The 26,385-nt window shown below is 35.8% G+C and overlaps 1 protein-coding gene across 1 annotated transcript in view; it reads left to right on the forward strand.

Moving 5' to 3' along the window:
• LOC129224772 (uncharacterized) overlaps nt 1–21,537 on the forward strand; it is a 73,456-nt gene extending 51,919 nt beyond the window's left edge. Inside the window, exons 7-14 of the mRNA XM_054859320.1 lie at nt 2,770–2,938; nt 3,883–4,240; nt 5,075–5,249; nt 6,035–6,283; nt 7,430–9,248; nt 11,478–11,814; nt 12,842–14,074; nt 15,664–21,537. Coding sequence (XP_054715295.1) covers nt 2,770–2,938; nt 3,883–4,240; nt 5,075–5,249; nt 6,035–6,283; nt 7,430–9,248; nt 11,478–11,814; nt 12,842–14,074; nt 15,664–16,921 — 5,598 coding nt within the window. The 3' untranslated portion in view covers nt 16,922–21,537. The remainder of the gene's footprint in view (nt 1–2,769; nt 2,939–3,882; nt 4,241–5,074; nt 5,250–6,034; nt 6,284–7,429; nt 9,249–11,477; nt 11,815–12,841; nt 14,075–15,663) is intronic.
• The last annotated feature ends 4,848 nt before the right edge of the window (nt 21,538–26,385 follow it).

Genomic DNA, 26,385 nt, shown 5'->3' on the forward strand with positions numbered 1-26,385 from the left:
AAGTAAAATCATTAACTTTTCAAAGCCAGCCCTCTGACCCCCTAAATGACGGATCCGCCCCTGCAACTGAATCACTTCAGAAGCAGGGGTACCTCCCTGAGGTCAAAGACGCACCCCCCCCCCCCCAATATCGCAGAGCCCCCCAAAAAATGAAAAATACCCCTTAAAACACCGCCCCTAAAAATGTCAATGGCACAGGCTACGCCATGACCTCCCCCCCCTCCCTTTCTAGGTGGGCACCCCTATCAGAAGTCAACTATATTGAGAGGTTCATTCGATTATCAAATCGGTCGAAAAATACATTGCTCGAGTGATTGACATCTCGAGAACTCAACATCTCGAGAACTCAAGATCTCGAGAAGTTCAAAGCGAGAACTCGAGCAGTTGATCGCTCGAGCACTCGGAAAGTTGCAATCGAGAACTCGAGCAGTTGATCGCTCGATTACTCGGAAAGTGATATTCGAGAACTCGAGCAGTCCATCGCTCGAGAACTCGGAAAATGATAATCGAGAACTCGAGAAGTTCATCGCTCGAGAACTCGAAAAGTGGTAATCGAGAACTCGAGAAGTTCATCGCTCGAGAACTCGAAAAGTGGTAATCGAGAACTCGAGATACGATAATCGAGAACTCGTCGTAATCGAGTTCTCGAATGATCTTGAATAATCGAGTAATTCGATTATGAGAACTCGATTATGCCCATCACTAGTGTTTACCTAAAAATTTATTTCTCGTTAAAAAAAAAAAAATGTCTACAAAACTGATACATTTTAAATCTTAATGTAACTTTCTTGAATTTTTAGATCTCTTCTATTTCAATTTATTTTTCTTTTACTTTGTATATTAATTGGGTTAAAAAAAACGAACTATAAGTCAAATAAATACTTATGTGCAAAAAGTAAAATGAGAAATAACAACGCCAAATAGCACACTTTGCAGATTACTGCAGATACGTGTTTCGGCGTTACAAATGAATGTCCTTTTCAATGCAAAAGAAATGAGCTTATGTTTGAAAAAACATCGGAGAAATGGTTAGGTTTCTTTTGTCGGGTGTCTTTTCAACCAAAAGCTCATTTCTTTTGCATTGAGAAAGCCGTCCATTGTAACGCCGAAACACGAGTCTGCAGTAATCTGCAATTCAGTCTGTTTGACGTGGTTATTTAATTTTCACAAACAAATGGGGTGGTTTCCTTCAGTCAAAAGTAGTACTTGTAGTCACTGAAATCGATAGAATAAGCAAAAACTATAACTTGGACCCAGAAAATACTTTCATTTTCCCAACACTTATTTTTTAATTATTTTTTTTAAATGTCCGATTTTTCAAACAAGGCGTGGTTTTAATGGCGTCACAAATGATGCAGTTTGCCGCATCTTTCACAACGTTTCCACGTTGTGATAATCAAGAAGCGAATTAAAATTGCGCTCTATGCTTGCCATCAACCATATCGTTGCCAATACACGTGAGTAAAGATTTTTGTTTAAAATATATTTTGATATTTGATCTATTACTGCATCTTTTTTTTTTTTGGCACAGTTTGATTTGATCAAGAAGAAAAAATTTGAACTTAAAATTAAAAAATTCTTAGTAGTTCACAACATCATTTTTTTTTCTTTTTTTTTTTTTGTTTGTTCGCAAAAACTTAAAGCATTAATAAGAAAAAGCGTTGGAATTAAAGGGGCGTGTAGAAAAATTATTTTGTTTAGTTTTAGTTTTTGACAGCCCACTCCAAACGTATTTGTACTTTAGACTTTCTATGGCATTATGAAGAACACATCGCCGCTTAATCAGCGTCCCGTTAAATAGATTTTCAAAAGAATGGGAAGAGGATGTAAATTGAGTTTCAAGATTCCGTAGATAACATCTGGAATCAATTAGGTTTTGTTATCATTGTCGCGGGAACTGAAACCGGTGGTTAGTATCCCCGTCCTTTCTTCCCACTTTTTCTAAGAATTCTTAGTGTTGTAACCTTTACGCCAATTCCAAGAATCTCCAGTTCAACTTGGCGGCTATAGCTCTGAATGTCAGTTTTTTTCAAGCACCAGTTTTCATTCTACTTACGCTTGTTTTCCTTGCCATGCGTAAAAACCGGTCGTCGAGTGTCCAATCTTCACTAGTTCTATTATCTTTGATACTACCACACATTAAGAAAATATATAGTGAATTTGCGTCTCAGTTTTTATTGTGACCGCGTTGGAAGCCTAATGAGCACTTGGTTATAATAGAACATTGTGTAGTTATTAAAGTCTATTAATTGGGAAAGCTAGAATAATTGGTATGTCTTGGAGATTGCGATATTGAGCATTCATAAATAATTGAGGCGGTGAGAAGGAGAAGCAAAGGGGATGTAAGTGAACCTTTTAAAGCTCTGAGTAAAATGCGTGTAAAGTTGTATGAAAGTTTGCAATGAAAAGTTTTTTTGAATCATGTTGTAGAGAAGCACTTAACAGGGCTATTATTGCCATCTTTTGCACAAAAACAGATGAGAGTTTCCTGTAGTACTAGTAAGCCCAAATTTTTGATTTTGACACTTACAGCCCATTGCTTCTAGATGCCTTAATAACTAATTATCTCCTTTTACGATTATTTGCTATTTCTGGGTATCAACTACAGGAACGTTTTACGCATATCAATTTTTACTTTTCATCATTGATTTTGTAATCTGGCGATACGTGAATTTCATTACTTTAAATGAAAAGTGGGTACATTAATGAAATTTTCAATTAAACTCCCTTTTAAACCATTGTGATTGCTTTCTCTCTCTCACGCTGAAGGACAGCTTGGACGCTGATTGCCCTGACCTACCCCACGAAGACGATATTCCCATCGAGATTCGTCACTTGGAGGCATATGAGACATGCCAGACTTGTGGCTCCGCCCTCGACCACGCCTCCTGCACGTCCTGCTTGCCTACTTCTGAAGGAAAGAAATCGCGATCTTTAGGTGAGACAGTATAAGAAGTGTATAGTAGCATAGCATGAATTACTTAGAATAATCATACATGTTTTAAACAGTGTTTTAAGTATGTTTAAAGCAGCTCTTTAAAACAAAATGTTTTAAATGTAAAAATCCCTCTAATCTTTTGAAATATTTAAAGACAGAAAATGAGTGCCAGAACCACCCAACAAATGTTCTATTTTTTGGAAGTAATGTACCTGATGATACACAACTTGTTTGCTGGTCAGAATGTAAAAACTGTATAGTGTCCCATTTCATTAAAAAAAAAAAAAAAAAAAAAGCGAAACGAGACAAAGTGCACATGCTGCGAAACAGTTTGAAGTGAAAATAAACATTATGTTTTGTATTATATATAGTCTTAATTCTTCGCACAAATCATAAGCCAACGTAAATTATTTTTGCCAAGGAAGCCAAAAAATTTGATCAGAAGTAGTATTCTGAACCAGCGGTATGTGGTGTACTAAAATACTCTCACTAATCATAGATTTAATTTTTCAACTGTCCAAGTCGAATACCTACTTTTTTGGGGCAAAGAGTATTGTTAATAAATTCAATGCTTTTCTTCTTCGACACTACAACCCAAGACAGGCCAAGACCATCTCAATAAGTTTTTGCCATCTTGCCCGGTTATGCAGACTTGTTCTCCATCTCCATCCTCCTGAATCGATCACTTAGAAGCTTATTCCACACTATCTAGACAACTAACTAATGGGTGGTCAGCTTCTCTTTCGGTCTACATCAGGTATAAAAACGTCACTTTAAAAAAGTCACTTTCTTGATCGTTCCTAGCCATCTAATGCGATTAGTTTTGATGATATGAACGATATCTGACTACGTATATCGAAATAAAAATTATTTTTCTTCAGAAAAACAACGAGATTAGTTAATTATTTCACGGTTAACAGATTAAATGTTTTTTTTTTTTTCAGGGGACTTTTTGAACATGATTCCTCGACTCCTACGGGTGAAGAAATGCGAGAAAGAACCCCTACAGGATCTGCACAAGCGTATCTCGACAGCTAGCGATCCAAGGGAGTATGTGGTGAGGACGCGGGGGCTGGCGCAGCCCAATGGCATTGTCCGATCCAAATCCACGTTGTCCTTCATGTCTCGCCTTGAGGAGCTCATGGCCTCTGCCTCCCTCGTAGACCCCGCCCATGGGGGTGGAGCAAACCCAAACTGTAGGGCTGGGCCCCGGTCACAAGCACAACTTCCCTCTCTAGTTTCACTAGGAGAAGGAAATGGCGGAGTAATAAAACCAGTGGAAGGCAGCACCAATCCGAGAAGGTAATGGTAGTTAAGGCCCATTCTTCCAAAAAGATTTTTAAAATGATGTTAACTGGAAAACAAAAAAAAAAAAAAGGAGAAGAAACAATGTAAAAAGTAATTTCATGTTGTGTAAATTATCGACTGAATAGAACAAAGTCATTCTAATGTGTCATATTAATCCAAAAATAAGCCAATTTTTGGAAATATTAATTTTATATCTTCATGATAATGTCATTGAGAATTATTGTGATTGAATTTAAAAAACTTTTTTTTTTCAAGATTTAATTTATATTGTAACCTTTTTTTAAGAAAAGTTTTCTTTACATTATTTTATTATTTTTTGCTCTTTTCCCCCTGAAGTTACACGAAAGACAACGGCATTTTTCATTTGAGTTTTAAAAAAGCCTCCAATTAGCTTACTTTTCCGTGTACCAGCATCAAACTTGCGATAATCTCTTTTTCTCGTTTAGCTTAAGCACTAGGTTATTTCAAATTTATCTTTTCAATTGCTGAAATACGCTTTACTCTGAGGGAAACTACAGCTCTTTCTGGAGCGTCAAAGCGTCAAATTCTTCTAAGTGAAATAGCGTATACGGCGCAAAGAAGAGGCTCCCGCGGAAAAGAAAATATTCAGAATCCCTGCAATTTCAATTTTCTTTGTGCTATATATATATATATATATATATATATATATATATATATATATGTATGTATATATAAATGTACTGTTAATTTATTTAAATAACAAGGTTTGAAGAAACATTTGATCTCAATTCGGAAACATTGTCATTCAGTAACATTAGCACAAACAATAGTAGCTTATTTTTAAAAATCGTCATTTTCTTTGCTCAGGTACATTAGCCCAGCAGATGCTTTGCGCAAACTTCGCCAAGACGTATCCTTGCAAGATGAGGAAGAAAAACTGCAGAACAATGAGCCGCCTATTGAGGCGGAGAAAGAGCAGACCACGCCTGAGCCTCCAAACGAGGCTCCAGTTGCAGAATCACCAACTGAACAGAAAGAAAAGGTAAAAGCATGTTCGAATATATGACTAACACCCAAAAGATAAAATGCAAAGCAGCCTTCGGTATCTAAAGAAGGCGGAGGATTAAAAAAATAATAATAACAACTGTTATTTTTGCTGCAATCATATAGCGTCAGGTTCACAAATTATCCTCCGTGTTACTTCAAGGCTGAAATTCAGTAATATCGAGTACTCGCGTTTAGATGATAAACATAGGCAAGTTTCAATATTGGATGATAAAAGATTCGAATCAACAGTAGATTGGTGAATATCGTTACCATAAAATGATAAATTTAATTGATTCATTCACAATTGCTATTTAATTAAATTACAATTTCATTTAGAAATAAATAAATAACTTTGTATCGAAATGCAAAAGACAATTAAAGAACGTAAGGAATGCACAAATTTGGAAAAAATAAAAAATAAAAATTAAGACATGTGTTTCGGGGTGAAAATGTTATCCCTTTTTCAATGTAAAGGCAATAAAGCTATGAATGAAGCTTTTCATTTATAAGATCACTTCCTTCGCATGGAGAAATAGGTGTTTGCACTTTTGTTTATTCCACAAATTATTTAATAAGCTTTTGTAAATCTTCATTAGTCTTTAAAAATAAAATAAAAATAAAACAGTACATTCCATGCCGAATTCGATAACTCTAGCGTTGATCGAGTTTGTAATACTGGTTATGTGTTTTTAATGTATGTCCAGGAGTCCAGGTGTCGCGCCAGATGACGCGATCAAAATCAATTTTCAGATTGTTTCTCAAAGTAAGATCCTTTTGTAGGCGGAGTCAGGCACTCTTTCTTCATACTACTCGATGCCTGAGTTGTACAAACTGATTGTCGAGCAAGAATCAGCAACAGCCGAGCGTCACATCAGTTTCTACGAACAGGCCGTTCGATCGGAGGGCGGGACAGAGGAGGGACCCGATACGGCTCGCCCTACAATTCAAGAAGAAGCTCCACCTCAGAGAGGTCTGGTCAAAAGGAGTCTCAGTGTAGATACCGGAGATAATTCATCCTCTTCACACCGGGTGAGTGGATTTCTTTTTTTTCGTTCACGCAGTTTAAGTAGTTTTATAAGATTGCTAGCACCATAAAAAGCAAAATCACCATCTGTAATTTTGGTCTTCAGTCTTCAGTTCCTTAAGAGTTGACATTCATTATCTCACACTATTAAAGAAGACAACGTATGATTTTTACTGAGAACATTTTCTATCTCGATCTGAATTAAATGTCCTGAGGAGAAGAATAATTGAAGCGAAAAATTATACTTGGGTATTTATTTATTTATTTTTTTTCTGATCATGATATCCAAAACTATTTTATTAGAAAAAAATCACCATAAGTATTCAGTTATCGCATTAAAAATATCACAATTCTAAGATAGGCGACAAACCGCAAGAGATTGCACTTAATCCGATAGCGTTTGTTTGCAACCATTCAGTATTGCTCCGTTATGACTGACGATATTTTTTCTTTATTTATTTTTTATTTATGATTATTATTATAATTATTATTTTGAATTATCCTTTGATTTATAGAGCATTAGAGACCCGTTACAATAGAGCTTATTAGATCGCCGATATCTTTCTAAATTTTGATGATATTTTTCTTGGATTTTCTTTAAATTAGTTGCCGTATACGCATAGCCTGGTTTCGGCACTGTGAAGGTTGTAAATTGTTATTCTTCACACTTGCGGCGTGAAAAATTAATTGCTTTAAATGCTCAAATTTCATAACATCTTCAAATTTTTGATTCCAAATTTGAGTATAATGCATGTTTCTGAAAATTTGACGAAAAACTCTGCTTTTTGTGAACCAAATATTTAAGAGGGTTAGTGCTATTTTTGAAAGAAAGGCTTATGTCTTCATAAATGCAAATGACATTTTCTCGAAGATGCACTTAATATGTGTACATAATAAGTAAGGTAATTTGAACTTTATTCAGCTTTTTTGCTATGCAAAATGACCAAAAAACTTTTTTTTTTAAATTTTTTGTTGGTTACATAAATCCATGAGTACTTCAATTTTTACTGGAAAGAATGAGCTGAAGTATATACTCTTTGATTTGAAGACACAGCCGAACAGATCTATCTGGTATTCCTCAAAAATTTTGAAACATGTCAATTCTTGAAAATAGTAGGTGCATTATTTTCAAACATTTTTTTCTTTTCAAGGTTCCCCGACGTTTTTCCGCTTCTGCAGCGCAGGGTGCTCTCTCTTCTGCTTTGCGCCCGTACGCCCCGCTGCCACGAAGTTGCAGCAGGGGCAGCTCCGTCAAAAGCGACACCAGCGTCGACAGCGAGGAGAGCGTCGTGTCTGTGGTATCCGCTAAGTGCAGGGGCGGCGGCAACAGCTGCAGCGTCACCAGCGACACCAGTGTTGACAGCGAGGAATCCGTGGTCTCAGTCATCCAGCGCAGCACGAGCGAGGTGGATGCACTGGTATCCGGTCCACAATGCAGGAGCGGGAACAACTTGTCGCGCCTGGGCAGTCGCTCTACCCAAGCCAGTCCCATCACCGTGCTTGGAGGACAAACTTCATCTTCGGCAGAGTCGTCACCGCCTCAGTCGGGGAAGAATGATGGACGATTTCCTGGAGCTACGACAGTCCTCGACCAACTGATGCAACAGCAGATGTATTCGCCGAGTGACAGGAGCTACCTGCCTGAATATCCTGCAATTAGGAATGCAACCGCATCAACTGATAGCCATCTTTCTTCAAAAAACGGAGGTCTTGAAAGTCTGTCGAAACATACCGAACCAAGAGGAAGTGACGTCCTCGACCAGCTCATGAAACAGCAAGGTTTAATATATTCTCAAAGTGAACAAAATTACGTCATAGATAATTCGGCGAATAGAAATCAGGACGCTTCTTCAGAATCTCAAATGTTCTCGAAAAATCAAACGTTTGAAAGTTTCACAAGAACAGACAAAAACCAATTGCACAATGAACCAAACGATGTAGAACAACTTTTGCTAGAGCAGAGCAATATGTGTTCTCCTCGCGATTTCAGTACATCGGTAACATCTTCCACGGATGACCTGATCATAAAGACATCAGTGCATAATTCCTACGGTACAGATAGTAGCTCAGAGAATATAGATGGCAACATGTGGAAACTCGAACAGTTGACTCAAGAACTGTTAGAAGCAAATTATTCATCCTACAATAACGAAGCATCGCCATCAAATGACATCTCTTCATATCATACTACGGAACATCACATTACACATCCACATTCTTCAATCCCCGAAGATAAAGGTAAAGAAACTATAGAACGTACTTCGCGCGGTGGTCACAGGAATCTATGCAGACTCGAGAAACTGAGAAACCCAATGAAAGAAGCAAACAAATGTGTGTCTGCACAAACATGTCCCGATGGAATATACGTCGAACAACGATCTACGAACAAACAATGCCACTCAGACCAAACATCTGAGCAGTTAGTAGAACTTGGTGCCAAAGAAAGAGAATTTTTTAATACTGGTTTCGAAGTACCGAAAAAGGTTGAAGAACAAGTTTTGCAGACAAAGATCGCTGAAGTGGTGTTAGAGAAAAAAGATCAGGAGGAAGGGGAATTGTCTCGCACACCGAGCCCAGTTGGGCCTTTTCATTACATTACGGATCCCTTCATCACTGGTGTAGAATGTTCGTCTGCAACAGACGAATCTCGAGTCAAAAGTTTGAGATTTTCTTCAGAAGTAACTGATCTCGAAGATATGAAGCTTTCTTCAAATAAATCACCCAATAAGTCACCTAAGAAATCGCCGAATGAGAGCATGCCGGCGTCTGTGCTTAAAAAGAAAGAATTGGATATTGCACCGATAGAAGCTTCAAGTTCCGATTGCAAAGGGGATTCTAAGGCACAACCCAATGAAAGTGAAGTACGGAAGTCTCTTTTCAAACTTAAGGAGAGACTAGAAAGTTTAACTTCAAGCCCTGGTCCAATACAAGGCTTTGATATATTCAAGAACGTCAGTCATAGCATTCAAGGTAAGCATAAATTCTGACTACAATATTTTGCTGAAAGTTTTAAAAAAAAAAAAAAAGATGACTTAGTTATTTGTTCTTTATGTTTGAAGGCAGAACAGATCTCTAAAGATGCAAAGCAGTTAAATAATTTTTTTATGCACATCAATGACATCATAATCATAAAGATATTTCCATCTTTCTTTAAGCTAAAAAAAGTCAAAACTATTAGTTTAGTTGTCTTGTCCATTTTGTTAGGCAGAGTAGTAACACTTCGTGTAAAAGCTTTAAGTATTTCATTGAAACACTAGCAGTACAACACACTGCGATGCCCGTGCTAAGAAGTTAAAGGAAGTACGCTGAACAAAAAAAAAATATATCCTCGCCCACGCCCTCCTTCTGATGTGAAATGATCATTTTTATTCAACTAAAATACGTAAACACTTTTTCAAAAGACCTATTAAAGTCTCTTTGTAAATTTAAAACTATTCGCCGAAACACATAAAAATATTAACTGTAGCTTAAAAACTCAGAATAATCCTTCAAATACATAGTTCATCGTTTAATGCGCCAAGCAACCACACTATCGTAACCCTACCCCTTAGCGAGGGAAGCGGTTTTCCCCTGCAATTTAAAGTGTTTCGCCACATAAACAATGCTATAATAAAAACGTTATAAAGAACAATCGCAATTGAATAATCCGACAAATCAAATCATTTACTTAGATAAGTAACTGTCTTCAACTATCAAAACAAAAGCAAACGTTGAAGAAATAAGGAAAACAAAACCCAATAGAAATATCCTAAAAAGTCAGATTATGTACCTGAACATCGAAAAAAAACGCATTCAAAAATCTGTTCGCTGATCACAACAGCGTAGCATAGGCATGGTTCTCCGCAGCTATCGACCGGCGCCCTCTCGAACAGTTAATTTACCCCGCCATTTATTAGGAATTCATAGAACTAAACAATTAGTTAAACATTTAATTTGCAATTACAAACATTTCGGTCAATCTGATTTTAAAAAAAAAAAATAGCCTATAGCCTTTCTCAATAAATGGACTGTTCAACACAAAAAGAATTTTTCAATTCAAACCAGTAGTTCCTGAGATTAGTACATTCAAACAAACAAGCTCTTCAGCTTCATATAACGAGTTAATAGTTAATAAGAAAAATAAGACAATGATCTGTATATATATATATATATATATATATATATATATATATATATATATATATATATATATATATATATATATATATATATATATATATACTTACAAATCATTTTTAGCATCGTTTTGGATTTATCTCTGAAAAGGTCCCTCGAGATTAGCCCCATGGCTTACTCGAACCTACGCTTATTGGATCGTGAAGCCCGCATCTTCAGGTCGAGCCACCGTGGCTACGCATCTTCTGCGTTTCAAGCATTTTATATTGTAATATAAATTTTCCCGTTTTCATAACTTTTTTTCTTCTGTTCCACTCCTATTAGTCATAGCGTGATGCTATACAGCCTATAGCCTTCCTCAAAGAATGGACTATTCAACACAAAAAGAATTTTTCAATTCGAACCAGTAGTTCCTGAGATTAGCGCGTTCAAACAAACTCTACTGCTTTATACTATTAGTATAGATTTCGCACAAGACGAAACACACAAACATACGTATAACAACTACGAGGCTAAAAGTTTCATAAATTTCAAGGAAGTTATGCCATACGTCTTCGCAACTGCTGCATATTGCCTATAGTGGGTGCTGACACAATTTCGGTGATTACATGGTTATATAGGGGGAATATAAGTGCGAACGGCATTGTGTGATACATATTCTTTGACAAAAACAAGCACAGACATTATAACGAAAACAATACAAAAATATTTTGAATCGATGAAAGTATTTTAATGCCAGTAAAAAGCATCTGTAAAATCTTCAAGCAAAATTTAAAAGAAAAAAAAAAGAACTGAAAAAACAAAAAAAACAAAAAAATATTGACATAAAAAGTTTTCTAAAAATTCCGAATTTAAACTTCCAGGAGATAAAACGGTCATTTTTAGAGCTTTACCTGTCTTGTTTCAGGACTTAATTACAAAGCACCTTAAAATGCATTAAAATTATTCTTTTTAAAACTAAATGTTCTTCTTAACATCTATTTAAATGTTTCTTGAGAGGTAAAGAACATTTTCAAAATAATGATATAAAGCTTTGAATCAATGAAGTTGAGATTCATTTTGACATACCCTTTTTTTTCTCAGGTATGGGGTTGACGAAGAACTCCGACACAGACCAACCACCTACTACGGAACAAATATCCATACCCGTGAGGCCCAGCTCCAGCCCGAAAAGTGCCAATAACAGCAGACAATCCTCATTGGATGAGTCCAGTCAGGTAACCCTCTCGGATGAGTCATCTGTAGTGACGACGACGTCAGAAGACGGACCTCGAACAGAGGAGGACGAAGAAGATACCGTCAGGAAACGAGAAGGGGCGGGGCCCTCAGAGAGACCGCCTAAAACTTCTCTCAACGATAACGAAGGGAGGAGTCAGAAGAAGGCTGGTGTCCGATGTGCTTTGCGAAAACGACTAAGAAGGTAAATAAATTGACACAGCTTCAACAATGACTTTTCCCCAAGTACACATATCCCAATGGACCTTTCCCACGGTGTGGTGAAATTCCATTTTATTTTTCGACCGGGGGTATTTGGAATCAGTATTCAGTGATAGAGATCGTTTTACTGCGTTAAAGAATAGCATTTCATTTAATATTCCCTGGCCCTTCCAGAATTTGAACGTTAGTAGTTTTCATAGAGATTTACTTATGCTTGAGTGAAAATGTTGGAAAAAGTAATACACGAAAAGAATATGACATTTCGCCGATTTTTGAATGAGGTACCAGTTGGCCTTAAATCTGAAAACATTAATTGAGAAGGAAAAGTTTCCTGCCAAATGAACAGCTCGTTCTTTGTTTAAAACAATTTTCAACATTTCTGCGACATGAATATTGAAAAGACATTTTTTGTAAATAAAAAAAGAGCTAAAAGAACCACAAAAGTGTCTATGAAGGACACTCGAGAAAGCAAAATCTGTTAGATAATATTGCGTTTACAGATGGTATCTGAGTGACGTCACGTGAATAGAGTCCATCCAATATTACTTCCCTTTTTTTCAGGGGAAAGCAACTCTATTTTACTCTGATTTGAAAGTGCGTTCAACACATCTACGATTCAACAGTAAAGTTTTTGTTTCATTGCCGAAAGCAGTAGGGTTTTTGTGTTGAATGCAAAAGCTCCTGATTATACATCATTGGTTGCCGTGCGTCAAAGATGCATTTCTTCCTTGACGGCAGAATCCCCATCATGCGGCACAAGATTAATATTGTCTCATGTGGTTTATTGGTTAGAGTCGCTGTCTTCCAGTCAGGTCATGCAGTATCGATCCTAGGCGAAAACAATAGCCTTCTACTTTTCCCGAATCGTGCAATCCAAGAGCTTCACACCGAAATTTAGGGAGCTATTTAAGAACAGCAGACCAAAACCTAAACGACGAAAAACTTGATACTTAATCTTTTTGCGTATTTTTGCTTTCGGTATACAATCATTTTGTTTTTTTCTCCTTCAGGTCTTGCGTAACAATCGATGAGGTGGAATGCCGTGAGTTCGTATCATCAGAGGATACTTCCCCGTCCTCCTCCGTCTCACTGGAGTGGAACGATTTCGACAAAATCGAAACTGACGCCTGCTTCGGAGGGAGAACAGATGAGACGGTAACAACTACAATTGAAATATCCTGTGACGACGTCAACGTGGCAGAGACAGAGACCAAGTTTAACGTTTTCGTCGACAAGGAAATGTGTGTCTTCTTCGAGACGCCTTCATCTTCGTCCATCGGCAAGTCGGCTTCATCGTCTTCCAACGCTACTGACTTCTCCACAACATCAGACCGGATGCGAGGGGTGATGCAGAGAGAAAAATCGGATGATAGATCGTCAAAGGAGAGTGACAGTGACAACTTGAGCAAGTTGTCAGACGTGGAAGCTAGGCCAGATGCATCTACTGATGATTCGAATGCCAAGCGAACTATCGACACCTCGTCCATGTCGCTGGATGTGTTGGAATCATGTGGCTTTCCACGAGGGGCAACTACTTCCACGTGGGTGCTCAGCAACATTGACGAAATGCCAGATGACGTAGATGCAGTCGGCGACAAAGACGATCAGTGCAAAAGCAAATGTTCAATGCGACAAACTTCGAAATGGCTGCTGAATAACATTGATGAAATGACTGAAACAGTAAATTGCGAAACTGAAGATATAACTACCTGTTCGAAGGCAACTACTTCCCATTGGTTGCCAGTAAATATCAATGAAGTTCCAGCCACTGTAGTAGAAAATGTCAATCCGGACCAGCAGGGTGAATCTTTTCTGGACTGCAGAGACATTTATAGGATTAGTTTCGACGACTCTAAAGGAGCAACTCCTGTCCAAGACAAAGTTGTAACATTAGCTGCAAAAGGTTCGGTAGATCTTATCCAATCAGAGAAAGTTAAGAAGTCGACTGAGGATAAAATCTTCGTCAATGGTGATGCTGTGTGTGACAGAGAAGTTTCAGGAGCCAGCAAAAGTGTTTCGACGACAAGAAGAAATAGTAAGGATGTACCAACCGACATACTGGCTGCATTAGTAGAGACGATATCAGATATAACATCTGTTTTTGGAGAGATGTATTCAAGACATGATACAAAGTCGGAGAATTTTAGTTCTGACGAATCCTCCCTGGAGAGTTATGCTGTTGGAAATCCTTCCGACAATGGACGGTGTGGAAATTATAGCAAGATTCCAGTAGAAGACAAAAGGTAAACTTTTGTAAATGACATTTTTTTAGACTTGTGGTCAGGGCCCGATTTAGAAATTTTAGGACAGTAATCCAGGCGCAACTGCAGGGTGTGTAGTTGAATTGCAACCGCACACCTTTTTTCTAATTGTATATGATACAGGCTAGGATACACAGCAATAAATACCTGTTTTAATACTAAAAGCCACACTGCTATACATTTTATATAAATCGCTAATGATGCAAAACACCGCAGCAGAAAAAATTAAAGCCATAATTGAGAACGAATTTCTATGTAATCTATGATTGTTGGGGGCCCTGGAGCTAAGGAGTCCCTAAGCCGGGCTTCACAGGCTTATAGGTAAATCAGGTCCTGCTTGTGTTGGCGGTAAATTTTTAACCGGAAAACATAAAGATGTTTCTATTAGTTGATTTCTTCATTCTATTGAATTATTCTCTGCGTTCCACTTCATTGTTTCTTTTAAGAGCAAGTAAGTTACTCTTAAAAATTACTGAAGTAAAAACTTTACCTGTTAATTGAATTCTGAATTACACATGATGAGAAAAGAAGAATAGATATCCTCCCCCGCAAACTCTTTTACAAAAGTGAAGTAATTTATGTAATCTTTAACTTTATTACTGTACTAGTGGTACCCGCACGGCTTTGCCAATAATAGAAAAATTAAAAGGTCTTTTGGTTCGCCTGTATATTTACAAATAATGTAGGGTGAATTTTCTCGCCAATTGGCTTGTACCCATGTTACGTTTCCACGTTATGATAATTTCGTATCTCGCTAATTGGCTTGTGCCCATGTTACGGTTCCACGTTATGATAATTTCGTAATTTACTCGTCCATCTTATGATATTTTTGTTCCTAAAATTGGAATAGAAAAAGAACCACATCGAATTATTGAAAAATCGCTTCGAGGTGCACACTCCCATGCTACAAACTAACTTTGTGCCAAATTTCATGAAAATCGGCCGAACGGTCTAGGCGCTATGCGCGTCACAGACATCCAGACATCCTCCGGGCAGAGATACTTTCAGCTTTATTATTAGCAAAGATTGATAAAATTAGTAATTACTTAAGTGGAGTATTGTGTATATTTTCATTTTTACTTTAACTCACTATGTGAATGCATTAATTAACAGGAATAGACGCATACCAATACTAAAAGATCATTTTTGGAAATGAATTTTATTGTTATTAGTATATACAGATCTCTTTAAAAAAATGTCTTACCCCTCGTTGCAAAAAAGTAAAACTTTTTGTGTTATCATAAAATCGATAAAACATTTCAATAAAATGGTAAAATTTGATTTAAGGTTTGAGTCTCACCTTAATACCACTATCTCACTTGCGACTTATTACTAGAAGATATATTTTATGACTGCGGTCTGCAGTATGGGTAAAATATTTTCAGATTTACAAGTGTCTATTTGAAAAATTATTACACAACACATTTGTTATGTAGTACCCATTTCAAATATGAGACGATTAAAAACTTTCCGATAATTTAAACTCCGAGTTTCACTTCCAGACTCATTAGAAAATGTGAAAAATAGTTTAACCTTAGTAACATTTTATAATGTCTCTTTCTAATTTTCAGGCAAAAAAGCAAGGAAATTTTAAATGAGCATAATGAAGAGAAAAGAACAGAAAAAATAAATGTTTTATCAAAGACGAACCTCAGGAATAGTCCAGCAATAACAAAGCTGCCTTCCGAAAAAATTGTTAACTCTTCCTTTAACAAATTAAATGACAAAATTTTCAAACTTAAACAATATAGTAAGAAACCAGACGTCAAAATATCCAATAGAGATAAAATGACTGGCCTGGATGTAGATTCAAAATATGTAGTCGATTGTTCAGGGAAAATAAAAATTGAGCAACAAACAGATGATACTAAATGCGTTGAAGCGAATCACATTGGTGACGGAAAATGTAGAACATTGAATGGTATCGTAAATTTGAGTGACGAGGACAAGAAAGAAAATCTGCCTTTGCACAACATCCGTTTGAAAAATGTGAAGCACAATTCATTAGAAACGGAAGAAAAATCAGAGAAGAAATTTTGGACACACACACGACCAAATAATCTAGAAAAAAGGCATGAAAATATATTGGACCACAAAACGTCTGGCCATTTAGAAGTTAAAAAATTAAATTCTTTAAAATCCAATTCGTTAGATAAAAGAAAAGATCATACTGAGTCGAATCATACTTCACGTAAAATTTCCTCGGCAAAAACCGATTCAAAATCGTCTTCCATAATGAAACAACACTCTTTAGAGGATTCAGTTTTATGCAATGGTACGCGGCAACTGTCCTCAGGGGATGTCAAAAAATCAGAACAAAACGATGATCTTCAAAGCCATACTGAAGGATCTTCACAGAGTGTTTGCACGAAGCAATCAGGCATCGTGCGTCAGGCTTCTGCAGAGGAATCTCTCGGCAATCCCCTAAAGGAACACAAGGAATCCAAGACTGTCCGGCAAGATAAGAAGTTGAATCGTTGTTCGCTAAGCGTGTGCCTTGATAAAAAGAAACAGGACTCTCTGGATGATGACACTTCGCAGTCAGCCCCCTGTAGTCCACGGACTAGACCACCACGACAGAGATCCGTGGACGAGGTCAGTCGATCTGAGCTGAGTCGTGGATCTTCGCTCAGTCAGTCTACTTCTCAAGAGAGTCTCCCTGGTGGGGGCGGGACAATGGCCTGTCACCGGTACTACCATGTCTTCCGCCAAGGAGAACTGGATGATCTTATAGAGAGTCATGTGGACAGCTTGCACATCATATCTTCCTATTATGATCATGCCAATTGGTGCGTCATTGCCGAGAAAGTTCAAGTGTGGACTATTTGATTGAGAGATGATACTTGGTCTCAAGAAAATGCTGGTTCATTTGAGTTCATCTTCAGTTTAGTGCAAAAACTACGACGGGCGGAGATATTGGAAGGCTGCTGGTGACGTCACCCACCGCCGAGACACCAGTGTATCACCAGGTTCTTTACGTAGAGCTGTACTGTTTTTTTTTCTCCCGAAAACAACAATAACAACAAACTAGATTCATATGACGTTGCAATCTTCTGTTTAAGGACATCTGCCGTTTTGCCTTGACAATTATTTTACCACCAAAGCCAAAGCAAATATAATACGATATGAATATTTTCTTGACAATGTCACTCATTCTAGTTCGTTGATCATTGATAATATTCAATGAGTCAAGTTAAAAAGAAACTGTTCTTTCTTTATGAGTGGTCCTTGTGCTCAATCAATATCTGACGATTGCTGTATTAAGACACTGTCCTTTTATTGCATTTTCTGCAAGTGAGGAGAAAAAGTTGCTCCACTACTGATGTAGGTGCCTATATGACTAAGAGTTTATGAACACAAAACTCATATTTTACGTTTCAATTTAATCTTTCATATTCCTCTTTAATAATTGTGAACTAAGCTCTCATTCATCTTCTGATCGTTAGTGTTAACTCAGGCAATACCTTTCCAAATTACGAGACAAATTTTTGGAATTTTCCCATATGCCTTGACGTATTTCAAATATGGTATTGTCATTGCTTTGTCTTTCCTTTCCCAGCTGTTGAACTATACATGCTATAATACCGGTATGACAGAGTTAAGTACTCTTTTTAAAATTAAGAGCTTAAAATTCATTTTTTATGTGGTTCAGTTTTTAAGACTGTGGGAAAATCAAACCAGCAGAAAATATTTTTGCCTCAAAACTGCTTTGCCTTTTACTGTTTTTTGTTTGTTCCTCTGCTTCCTTATATGAGAAAAGTAACCCTTTGTAATCAAAGTAATGTTAATACAGAAAGCAATTATATTACTTGAGCCTAAAAATTGCAAATGCGATGATACTTAAAAGTAGTTCTCATTTCATTGTAATTAGCTCCTGATGGTGCAACCAAAAAGAGTTTTGTAATACTTAAATATATTAAAAAGAAGTGTTTTACTATTGAGTTTTATTTTGGAATGATTTTTTTTTTCAATGACAATTATAAAGTATGAACCTTAATTAGCTTAACCAACTAAGTATAACTCAAAAATCAAATCATTTTTTAAAATCTTTATTTGAGGGGAAGTTTTTTACTTTAATCAGTTCTTTTTTCCGAAATTTAAACTTATATCAACAAAATTCTTCATGTTCGAGTACATTTCAACCGTAGAAATAGTCCATTTAAAACTCTTAAAACAAAACGAATGTTTTGATTTACCTCATATAGTGAATGATATTTGAAAAATGAGTTCCCCCACAATGGGGATGTCATAACATGACTTTGTCTCACCTTCGGAATCCTTTAAAGAAACATCTAAAAAAATTTGTTCCTGAACAAAATAATTTTGTATTTTTAATTTAATTAATTTTTTTAAGTAGAAGGCTTAAAAAGCCTCTCCTTCAAAACATTTTCTCGTTTTCCTTTTAGATAAATACTTAAAATAAGTATCAACCATAGACAGATTGATTTTTTTCCCCTCGTGCTTACTAATATAAAAACTTACTAATAAAAAAAAACTTACTAAACTTACTAATATAAAATTATTCATAAAGTTCTATCTCCTTTTCCCCATAATAAACTCAAACTTGTGTTCCCTTGTTCACAATTTTTACAGTAAATAAATAAATAAACTAACAAATAAAGCTAGGTTATTAAATAATTCAAAAATAATTACGTAACTATAATTTTATTTTTTAACTATACTAAGTTTTAAATGCAAATTAATCTCTGGGTAACTTTTTCTAATTTAACCAAACAGAAAAATTTCACAAAAATATCTTTCGTTTTTATAGCTCTTATAATTTGATTACTCACTGTACAAAAGAAATTGGACTTGGCGTGTTTGAATTATGCAAGTCTTTCAAGAGGATATATTGAGCGCACATATACTATGTGTATTTTATGTATACATGGTCAATTTTTCTCCCCTTCGCAAAATGTGATGTACAAAAGCTGCAGAAGCTGTCTATATCTTGAAAAACCGTTGAGGAAGTCAGCAAATACTTTTAGAGATACGGCCATTTTGGTGACGGTAACTACAACATCACCACAGCTACAGATGATATCTTGACCTTTATCTTAGCGCTCGTCTGTTCTAACATGGCAGCTATTTTGCCACCAGAGCCTAAATGAGCATTGTGGGATTTTTTTTTGGCAAAAAGACTTTTTGTATGTGTGACATCTTTTGTTCTTTAGTGAATATTGGAGACAGCGAGACGACGATCACCAACGTTTTAATTTTGAAATATTGTTGATGATTAAGTTCAAAACTGAAAATATGAGCTATTATGAGCATATATTGCGTCCTTTTTCATTGTTTTAATATTCATGCATAAATGTCAGTAAAATCCTATTTTTACGAAGCACTATGAAGCGAAGATAGACTAAGTTCTCTTTCCATGCTCTCAAATTGAAAAAGAATGAAAAATGACGTTTTTTGAAATTAAATAAAAGTGTTATTGATTTGTTTGTGCTTCAATAAGTAAATAAATAAATGAAAAAAAAATAGTAAATACAATAAAATTTAATGAATTAAATAAAATTCAAAAAATATTTCAAACATAACTTGCATGTTATGTCGTATCTGCTTCCTTAAATTTCAAAATTTGTTTTGTAAACTTCTATTTTAATGACCCTCTAGCTGCCACGGTTCCATTAATTTTTCGTCAGCGTGTATTTTGATCTATTGTTCAGAGTTACTAATCACGTGTCGGCGTTTAGGAAATATGTTTTATTTAAAAATCCACTGGACTTCGCATACATTCTGAACATGCTTAGGGTTTATAGAGTCTTACAATTGTAAGAAGAGAACTGAGAAAATTGATCAATCAAAAGAAAACCTGTTTCCACTGATTCTCTGATGAGGAACAAAAGGGGTAAAAGCAAGAAAATACGATTAGGAAGAAAGAATTTCGTGTCAAATGACTGGTTATTCTTCCCTTTCAACTATTCAAAGATAAATACTTTCGAAATGAATATTTTTTTAACTGGAAGAGTTTATTAACCGTTAAAATAAAAGTTAATGAATGCCGGAGAATCGTAATTTCGTCTGTTACCATAGAGATTTTACGGGTATACCCTTAGTAAGACAGGGGTGCCTACCTGGGAGTCATGGAGCAGATTGCGCCGTTGAAATTTTTAGGAGAGGGGGGGGGGGGTGAAGAGAAATTTTCACTTTTTTTTAAAGGGGACTCTTGCTTTTGGGGGTGGCTTCGCGATATTTAGCGGGAGGGGGTGAGTCCTTGTTCTTAGGAGGGCAAAATAAGTAAGATCTCTGTGTCTCTGATACAGGACTCAGTGACGTCGTATACCAACGCCGCCGAAAAACAAAAAACCGTTTTCGCGATAGTGTTGCATATACCCGAAGTGATGCCTCGTAAATAGATAATAGAGCCCATATTGCTTTCTTATCCATCTGTTTTGAAATCTTCTAAGATAATCACTGAGCCATAATGCAAACTGGTGAGACGAACTTTAGCAAAATATGCGATTACGGGCAAAACGGGTTCATCGTAAATGAAAGGGACAGAGCGAAATAATTTTTCCTGCGTTTTCGAGTATTACATGGTGAAAAAAAGACTAGTCAGGAAAATACCACATTATTTTCCTCGGATTTGTTGTAACGCTTCAAAACTATTTTTTTGTTTTGTAAGTAATAAGCATTTTTACCAGGAAATGTTTATAATTAAAATGTTGCAAATGTTAAATTTTAGCAAAGTTCTCGTTTGAAGTGTTAGATTTATTTTTTAGGTTATCTAGATAACCATAAATACTTGATAAAATACAGTTTTATGCGGGGGTTACATTCTACGGAAATGCCGCGTAAACCGAAACCGCGTAAATTGAGACCTCATACTAATGTTAAAATAAGGGTTTGGTTCCGTAGATTTAAAAAAAAAATCGTTCTAGTGATGACTATTTGTATAATAAGTTTAATGTGGACTTATATTGACTTTTATGCACAATATGTATAAAGAAAATATAAATTAATTTCATGTACTGTTTATAAAGAGGAGCTGGCTATGACAGTCTTTTGTGAGTTATTAAGAATTTTTCTCTGTAGTTCTTTGCAGAGCATTAACGCATCCATGATCACTTGCATCATTTCCATGATAGAATCTTCCTTCACTAACAAATCAGAGAGATCATTTATATTGTCTAGAAATGGTTCAAAATTTTCAATGTGAACGTTTTTGGTTGTGCATCACCGACGTCGGTACCCTGTTTGTGACTCCTAAAAGCTCTTCTTCCAGTGAGTTCTGAACTGTATGAGTTTAATAACTTTACTTCTGGAAACAGCTCTGGAACCAATCGCATAAAATGTCTCCAGTGGCCCAAGCTCGATTATTATAAGCATGCCAAAATGGCGTTGATTACGCATAATCTGCAATTTTTAGGAGTTTGGATTTTGAAAAGAGGGGAAAATTTTATCTGCTTGCATTGCCGCATCTGTGTAAAACCGAAACTCATCCGCGTAAAATAAAATAAAGGTGTCAAATCTTAACCCGCGTAAAACGAGGTCTACTGTAAATAAGTATACATAAAAAAAGTTTTAAAATATTTTACTATAACTCGTTGAAAATATAGTCGTCTACAATGAAGCTACAATAGGGAGAAACAAAAACGTGTGATGGAATGGCACAAAATTTCTTGATTGACAGTAGCCAATCTGTCCCATGGGTTTCTCTGATCTTCAGAAAAAGTTAATTAAAATGATTACAGAATTTGTTGTGACAAAATAAAATTAAAAAAAACTGGCAGTGAATTACTTGATCTGTACTACAATAGATTCTCTTAATATAATTATTTTTTCTTCTCTTAAATCAGATTTCAAAGTAATTTTTTCTTGTTTACGACATCGATTCATTTTTTCTCACACCCAGTTGTCATTATAGCGCAGTGAAAATTATATTATTTTCATTGTACTGAATATGTCCTTAATGACAAGTTTAAAGGAAACCAGCAACACATTTTTGAGTACGAAAACAAATTATAAGAAAGATATCCTACAGGTAGGTGCTAATGATTATATTTAGTATAGCTTCTTAAATGAAGAACAAAAGTGTGACCCTCTTCCCTCCAAGAAATCGTTCCTTGTCTAATATCGTTGATATCTATATGAGAACTAAAGCCCATGGATCAAAATAATGGTCTCATTCAATATAAATTCGAGTGCTACATATCAAATGCTGGGAGGGTTGGAGCTGAACTAATGTTGGTATTTTTGTTAAAATTCTCAAATGATCTCTGTAATACTAATATGTTGTGTTTCATGTTCAAATTTATAATAAAAAATATTTTGAAAACTCGGTCTTCATGGTGTTTTTATTTATTTACTAGCAAAGATACCCAGGCGTTGCCTGGGTCAGTAATAATTGTGAAAAACAATCGCTACTTTCTTTTCTTTTCTGTTTTAACTGAAAGAACTCAAAACACACCGCTTTGATGTCATTAAAAATTGAGCTTCATCCTTACCCATAAAAGTAAAACAGCAATAAGTATAAAGAACGAAAGAGTATTCATTTAGAAACGAAAGCGCAAAGTGAAGCATATAAAAATTTGAAGAATTTCCAAAATATATCTAACAAAAACAAAGATCACTAAAAAAAACTGTGCGCTTTATTTACTTAAATAGTACACAAAAAAAAAAAAAAAAAAAAAAAAAATGCTCTCTACTATGTTTACCTAAGTGTGTAAAAAGTGAGTTTCCAAATGTTTAAATGACTTTAGACTCATGTTTGCTCCGGAGAAGCATTGATTCAAAATTTACATTATGATTACTTTTAATGTTGCTGATTACGTTTAATGTTGTTAACAGTTTTCGATCACGCCGTTTTGAAACAAAGATTTTTAGCAATAAATTATAGCCTAAGTTGTTCCCCGATAATGTAGCTATCAATGGTGAAAAAATGCTTAAAATCCGTCCAGTACTTTTGAAGTTTACGAAGGACATCCGGACAGAAATAGCCCTTTATGTATAAAGATAAGGATGCAACTCCTAAGAAAGCAATAAATATCATGCTTGCTCCTGAGAGGCCTTGATTCAAAATTTACATTATGATTACTTTTAATGTTGCTGTTGTTAGGCAACGAATTTTCGAAACAATGGGTTTAATCTTTAATCATTTGATGTGGAAATGACATGACATTTACTGTTTTCGATCATGACGTTCTTAAACTAACTACCAAACGGCACGACCTTGAGGGTCCTGGATGTGGACAAAATTCTAGATATAGGTAAATTCTAACTAGGTATGATCCCAGATATAGCGGTTTGACTGCATACGCCCTAGTTCGACTGCAACGGGGGTCCAAAGTTGATAAATAGGACCCAGAAATACAATGGAGTTTCCTTTAAAATTACCATTTGTATCGCTTTTTCTGCTATTGTACTGCAGTATGAGCCGTTTGAATGCTCCACCTTGGAAATAATTACGTTGAATACTAATTTTTAATAAACGGTTCTCAAATTCAAATGGCTACTGCTTTTAATTTCAATAATTTGAATGACAAAATAACATAGTTACAGGATATTTATCGTTTGCAAATGAAACTAATTATTTTCGTTTTATATTAATCGTTTGCTAGTAAAAAGTGTTTATCGTTTGCCAATAAAAACATTTATTTTAACTCGATATTTATCATATTTATCGTCGGCTATCAAAGATATTTCACATTGATAAGCAAAAAATGGGAAAAGAGGAAAAGCTCTGATTTATTGCACATGGCACACAAAGGAACAAAAATACAAGATCGTTTCTTCTTTTCAAATAACTAAGATAATGCCCATAAATAAATACGTGTTCTCCCTTATAATCAATTTATTAACAAAATATGCCAAAGGTGTTGAGAGATCGAACATAGTGTCGAATTCTGAAATTCCAATGGAAGCGATATTGCATTTCTAGGGCCAAAGTAGCAACTTTGAACACTTGTTGCAGAGAAACTAGGGCCTATGCAGCCAAACCGCTTTACCTGCACTCATATCTAGTGGTAATAGAACTATAGCTAGAATTTTGTCCAAATCCATGACCTTCAAGGTCGTGCCGTTTGGTCGTAAGTTTTTTAGCAATACATTATAGCCTAAGTTGTTCCCCGATTATGTAGCTATCTACGATGAAAAAATGGTTGAAATCCCTCAAGTAGTTTTGAAGTTTACCCCGGACATCCGAACAGAGATTAGCCCTTTATGTATAAAGATAAGGATGCAACTCCTAAGAAAGCAACAAATATCATACTTGCTCCAGAGAGTCCTTGTTTCAAAATTTACATTATGATTACTTTTAATGTTGCTGTTGTTAGGCAACGAATTTTCGAAACAATGGGTTTAATCTTTAATCATTTGATGTGGAAATTGCATGACATTCAGTTTTCGATCACGCCGTTTTGAAACTAAGATTTTTAGCAATAAATTATAGCCTAAGTTGTTCCCCGATAATGTAGCTATCAATGGTGAAAAAATGGTTAAAATCCGTCCAGTAGTTTTGAAGTTTACCCCGGACATCCGGACAGAGATTAGCCCTTTATGTATAAAGACGGCACAAACAAGAGGAAAGTGAGTTTGCCAAAACAATATGAAAAATACTTTTTGTGTTCCCCATTCTCTAGTCAAAACATTTTCCCAACTTTTTTGGTATATTATAAAAGATTTTTGAGAAATAACCTAACAAGAAGTGTCTCACATATAAAAACATTGTTGTGAACAAATAAGTTTAAAATATGTGCCTAGTGATTTCCGTTTTCCACACTCCCTGACATTCGAGAAAAATATTCCAGAGCATTTTTTAACATAGGGACTACGAGACACCTATGTCGCGTAGTGAAAGAAATCTGTCGCCTAGAAGATGCAAAATCAAACCACTGGGCGAAATTGGAAAATCCAAGATTGGTTCACGAATTTTTGTAAACGGATTTCAAATCTTTGTAAAACCTCGTCTTCTTTAAAACCGCCCGGAGACGGGGTCACCTCGCACTCGGCAGTACCCCACCTCATTAGCGCTTCCCTTGATCATAGCCGATAAGCTTTTCATCTGTTTATAGGAACGCTTCTTGGGGCCGGGGCAGCAAAAGTAGTTTGCTTATCTTTTTCCAAACACTAGAGGGAACCTCGGCACATGAAAATTGCCAGCAGCGTGTAAACAAACATTTATTATGACTTTCCGAAATATTTGATGGGTCATCAATGATGAGTAGCCATTATAAACTTTCCTCGAAATCGCCCCACTCTCATGTGGGAATGTTTTTGAGGGAAGGCCACATCAAAGCCCTGGGCCATGTAGCGAAAGGGGGATGTTTCTCTGCTTTTAATCAGGGAAGGGGCAGTCCGCAGCGGGGCCATTGTAGACAGCGCCACATTTTTAGAAGGTGCCAGGGGCTCCGACAGGAGACGTGTGCGTCTCTGAGGTCACACACTTCATCTCCATTATTGGTGTCGGTAGCCAAACTTTTTCATCCTTAAATTAAGAAAAAAATCGAAATGCAGAAGAAAAAAATTCAACGCACTCCAAAAGTAATAGGTAAGTTGTATTGCATTTTTTTTTTTTTTTTTTTTTTGAAATGTGTTTTCTTTTTACAATTTTGAGCGTCACACCTTATTTTAGATTCCCATCTAAATATTACGTTCAGACAAAAATAGCATCGAATAAATAACATATTCTCATTCTGCACACTTCTTGTGTTTGCAGTAGTCCTGTAGTTTGTCATAGTGTTATTATTGAGCAATCACGAATAGCTTAATATCCTCACCTTAACAAAATTGATGCTGCTCTGATTTTTCAGATTACTATGACGACAATCGTTTTTAATTTTTATTTAGAGAGCAAAATGTTCTCCGTCATAGTTACAAATCGTCTGCGGTTTGATTTTATTCATATTTATTTCAGGCCTTAACTCAAGCAAACTTTATATTTAAAAAAAAAAGTTTTCTTTTTTTTTTTTAATTAAAAAACGTCTATATAGATTAACTTAAACAGAAAAACGTCATCCAATCGTCAGTAATATTTCCAGATTCCTAATACCCATCATTTAAGTTTGATAAGAAATTAAAATACATAACGTTACACGCTGTAAATAATCTTTATGCTTAGTGTACTGGTGGATATCGGTCATAAAATCTTAATTTTTATTACGACATCCTAATTACCATTTCATTTTTTTATGGATATGCATATGTCTTGTGCTACATATTATAAAAAGTCACAAGTACCACCACGGGTGCAAATTTCTGGACCATTGCCGTTCTATTTGAATAAACAAGAAACGAAACCCAACGAGTAGGGTCCTATCGCAATTCGTGATTGCGAACTATATAATTTT

The sequence above is a fragment of the Uloborus diversus genome, chromosome 6 (assembly GCF_026930045.1).
Source record: "Uloborus diversus isolate 005 chromosome 6, Udiv.v.3.1, whole genome shotgun sequence".
NCBI classification, from domain to species: domain Eukaryota; kingdom Metazoa; phylum Arthropoda; class Arachnida; order Araneae; family Uloboridae; genus Uloborus; species Uloborus diversus.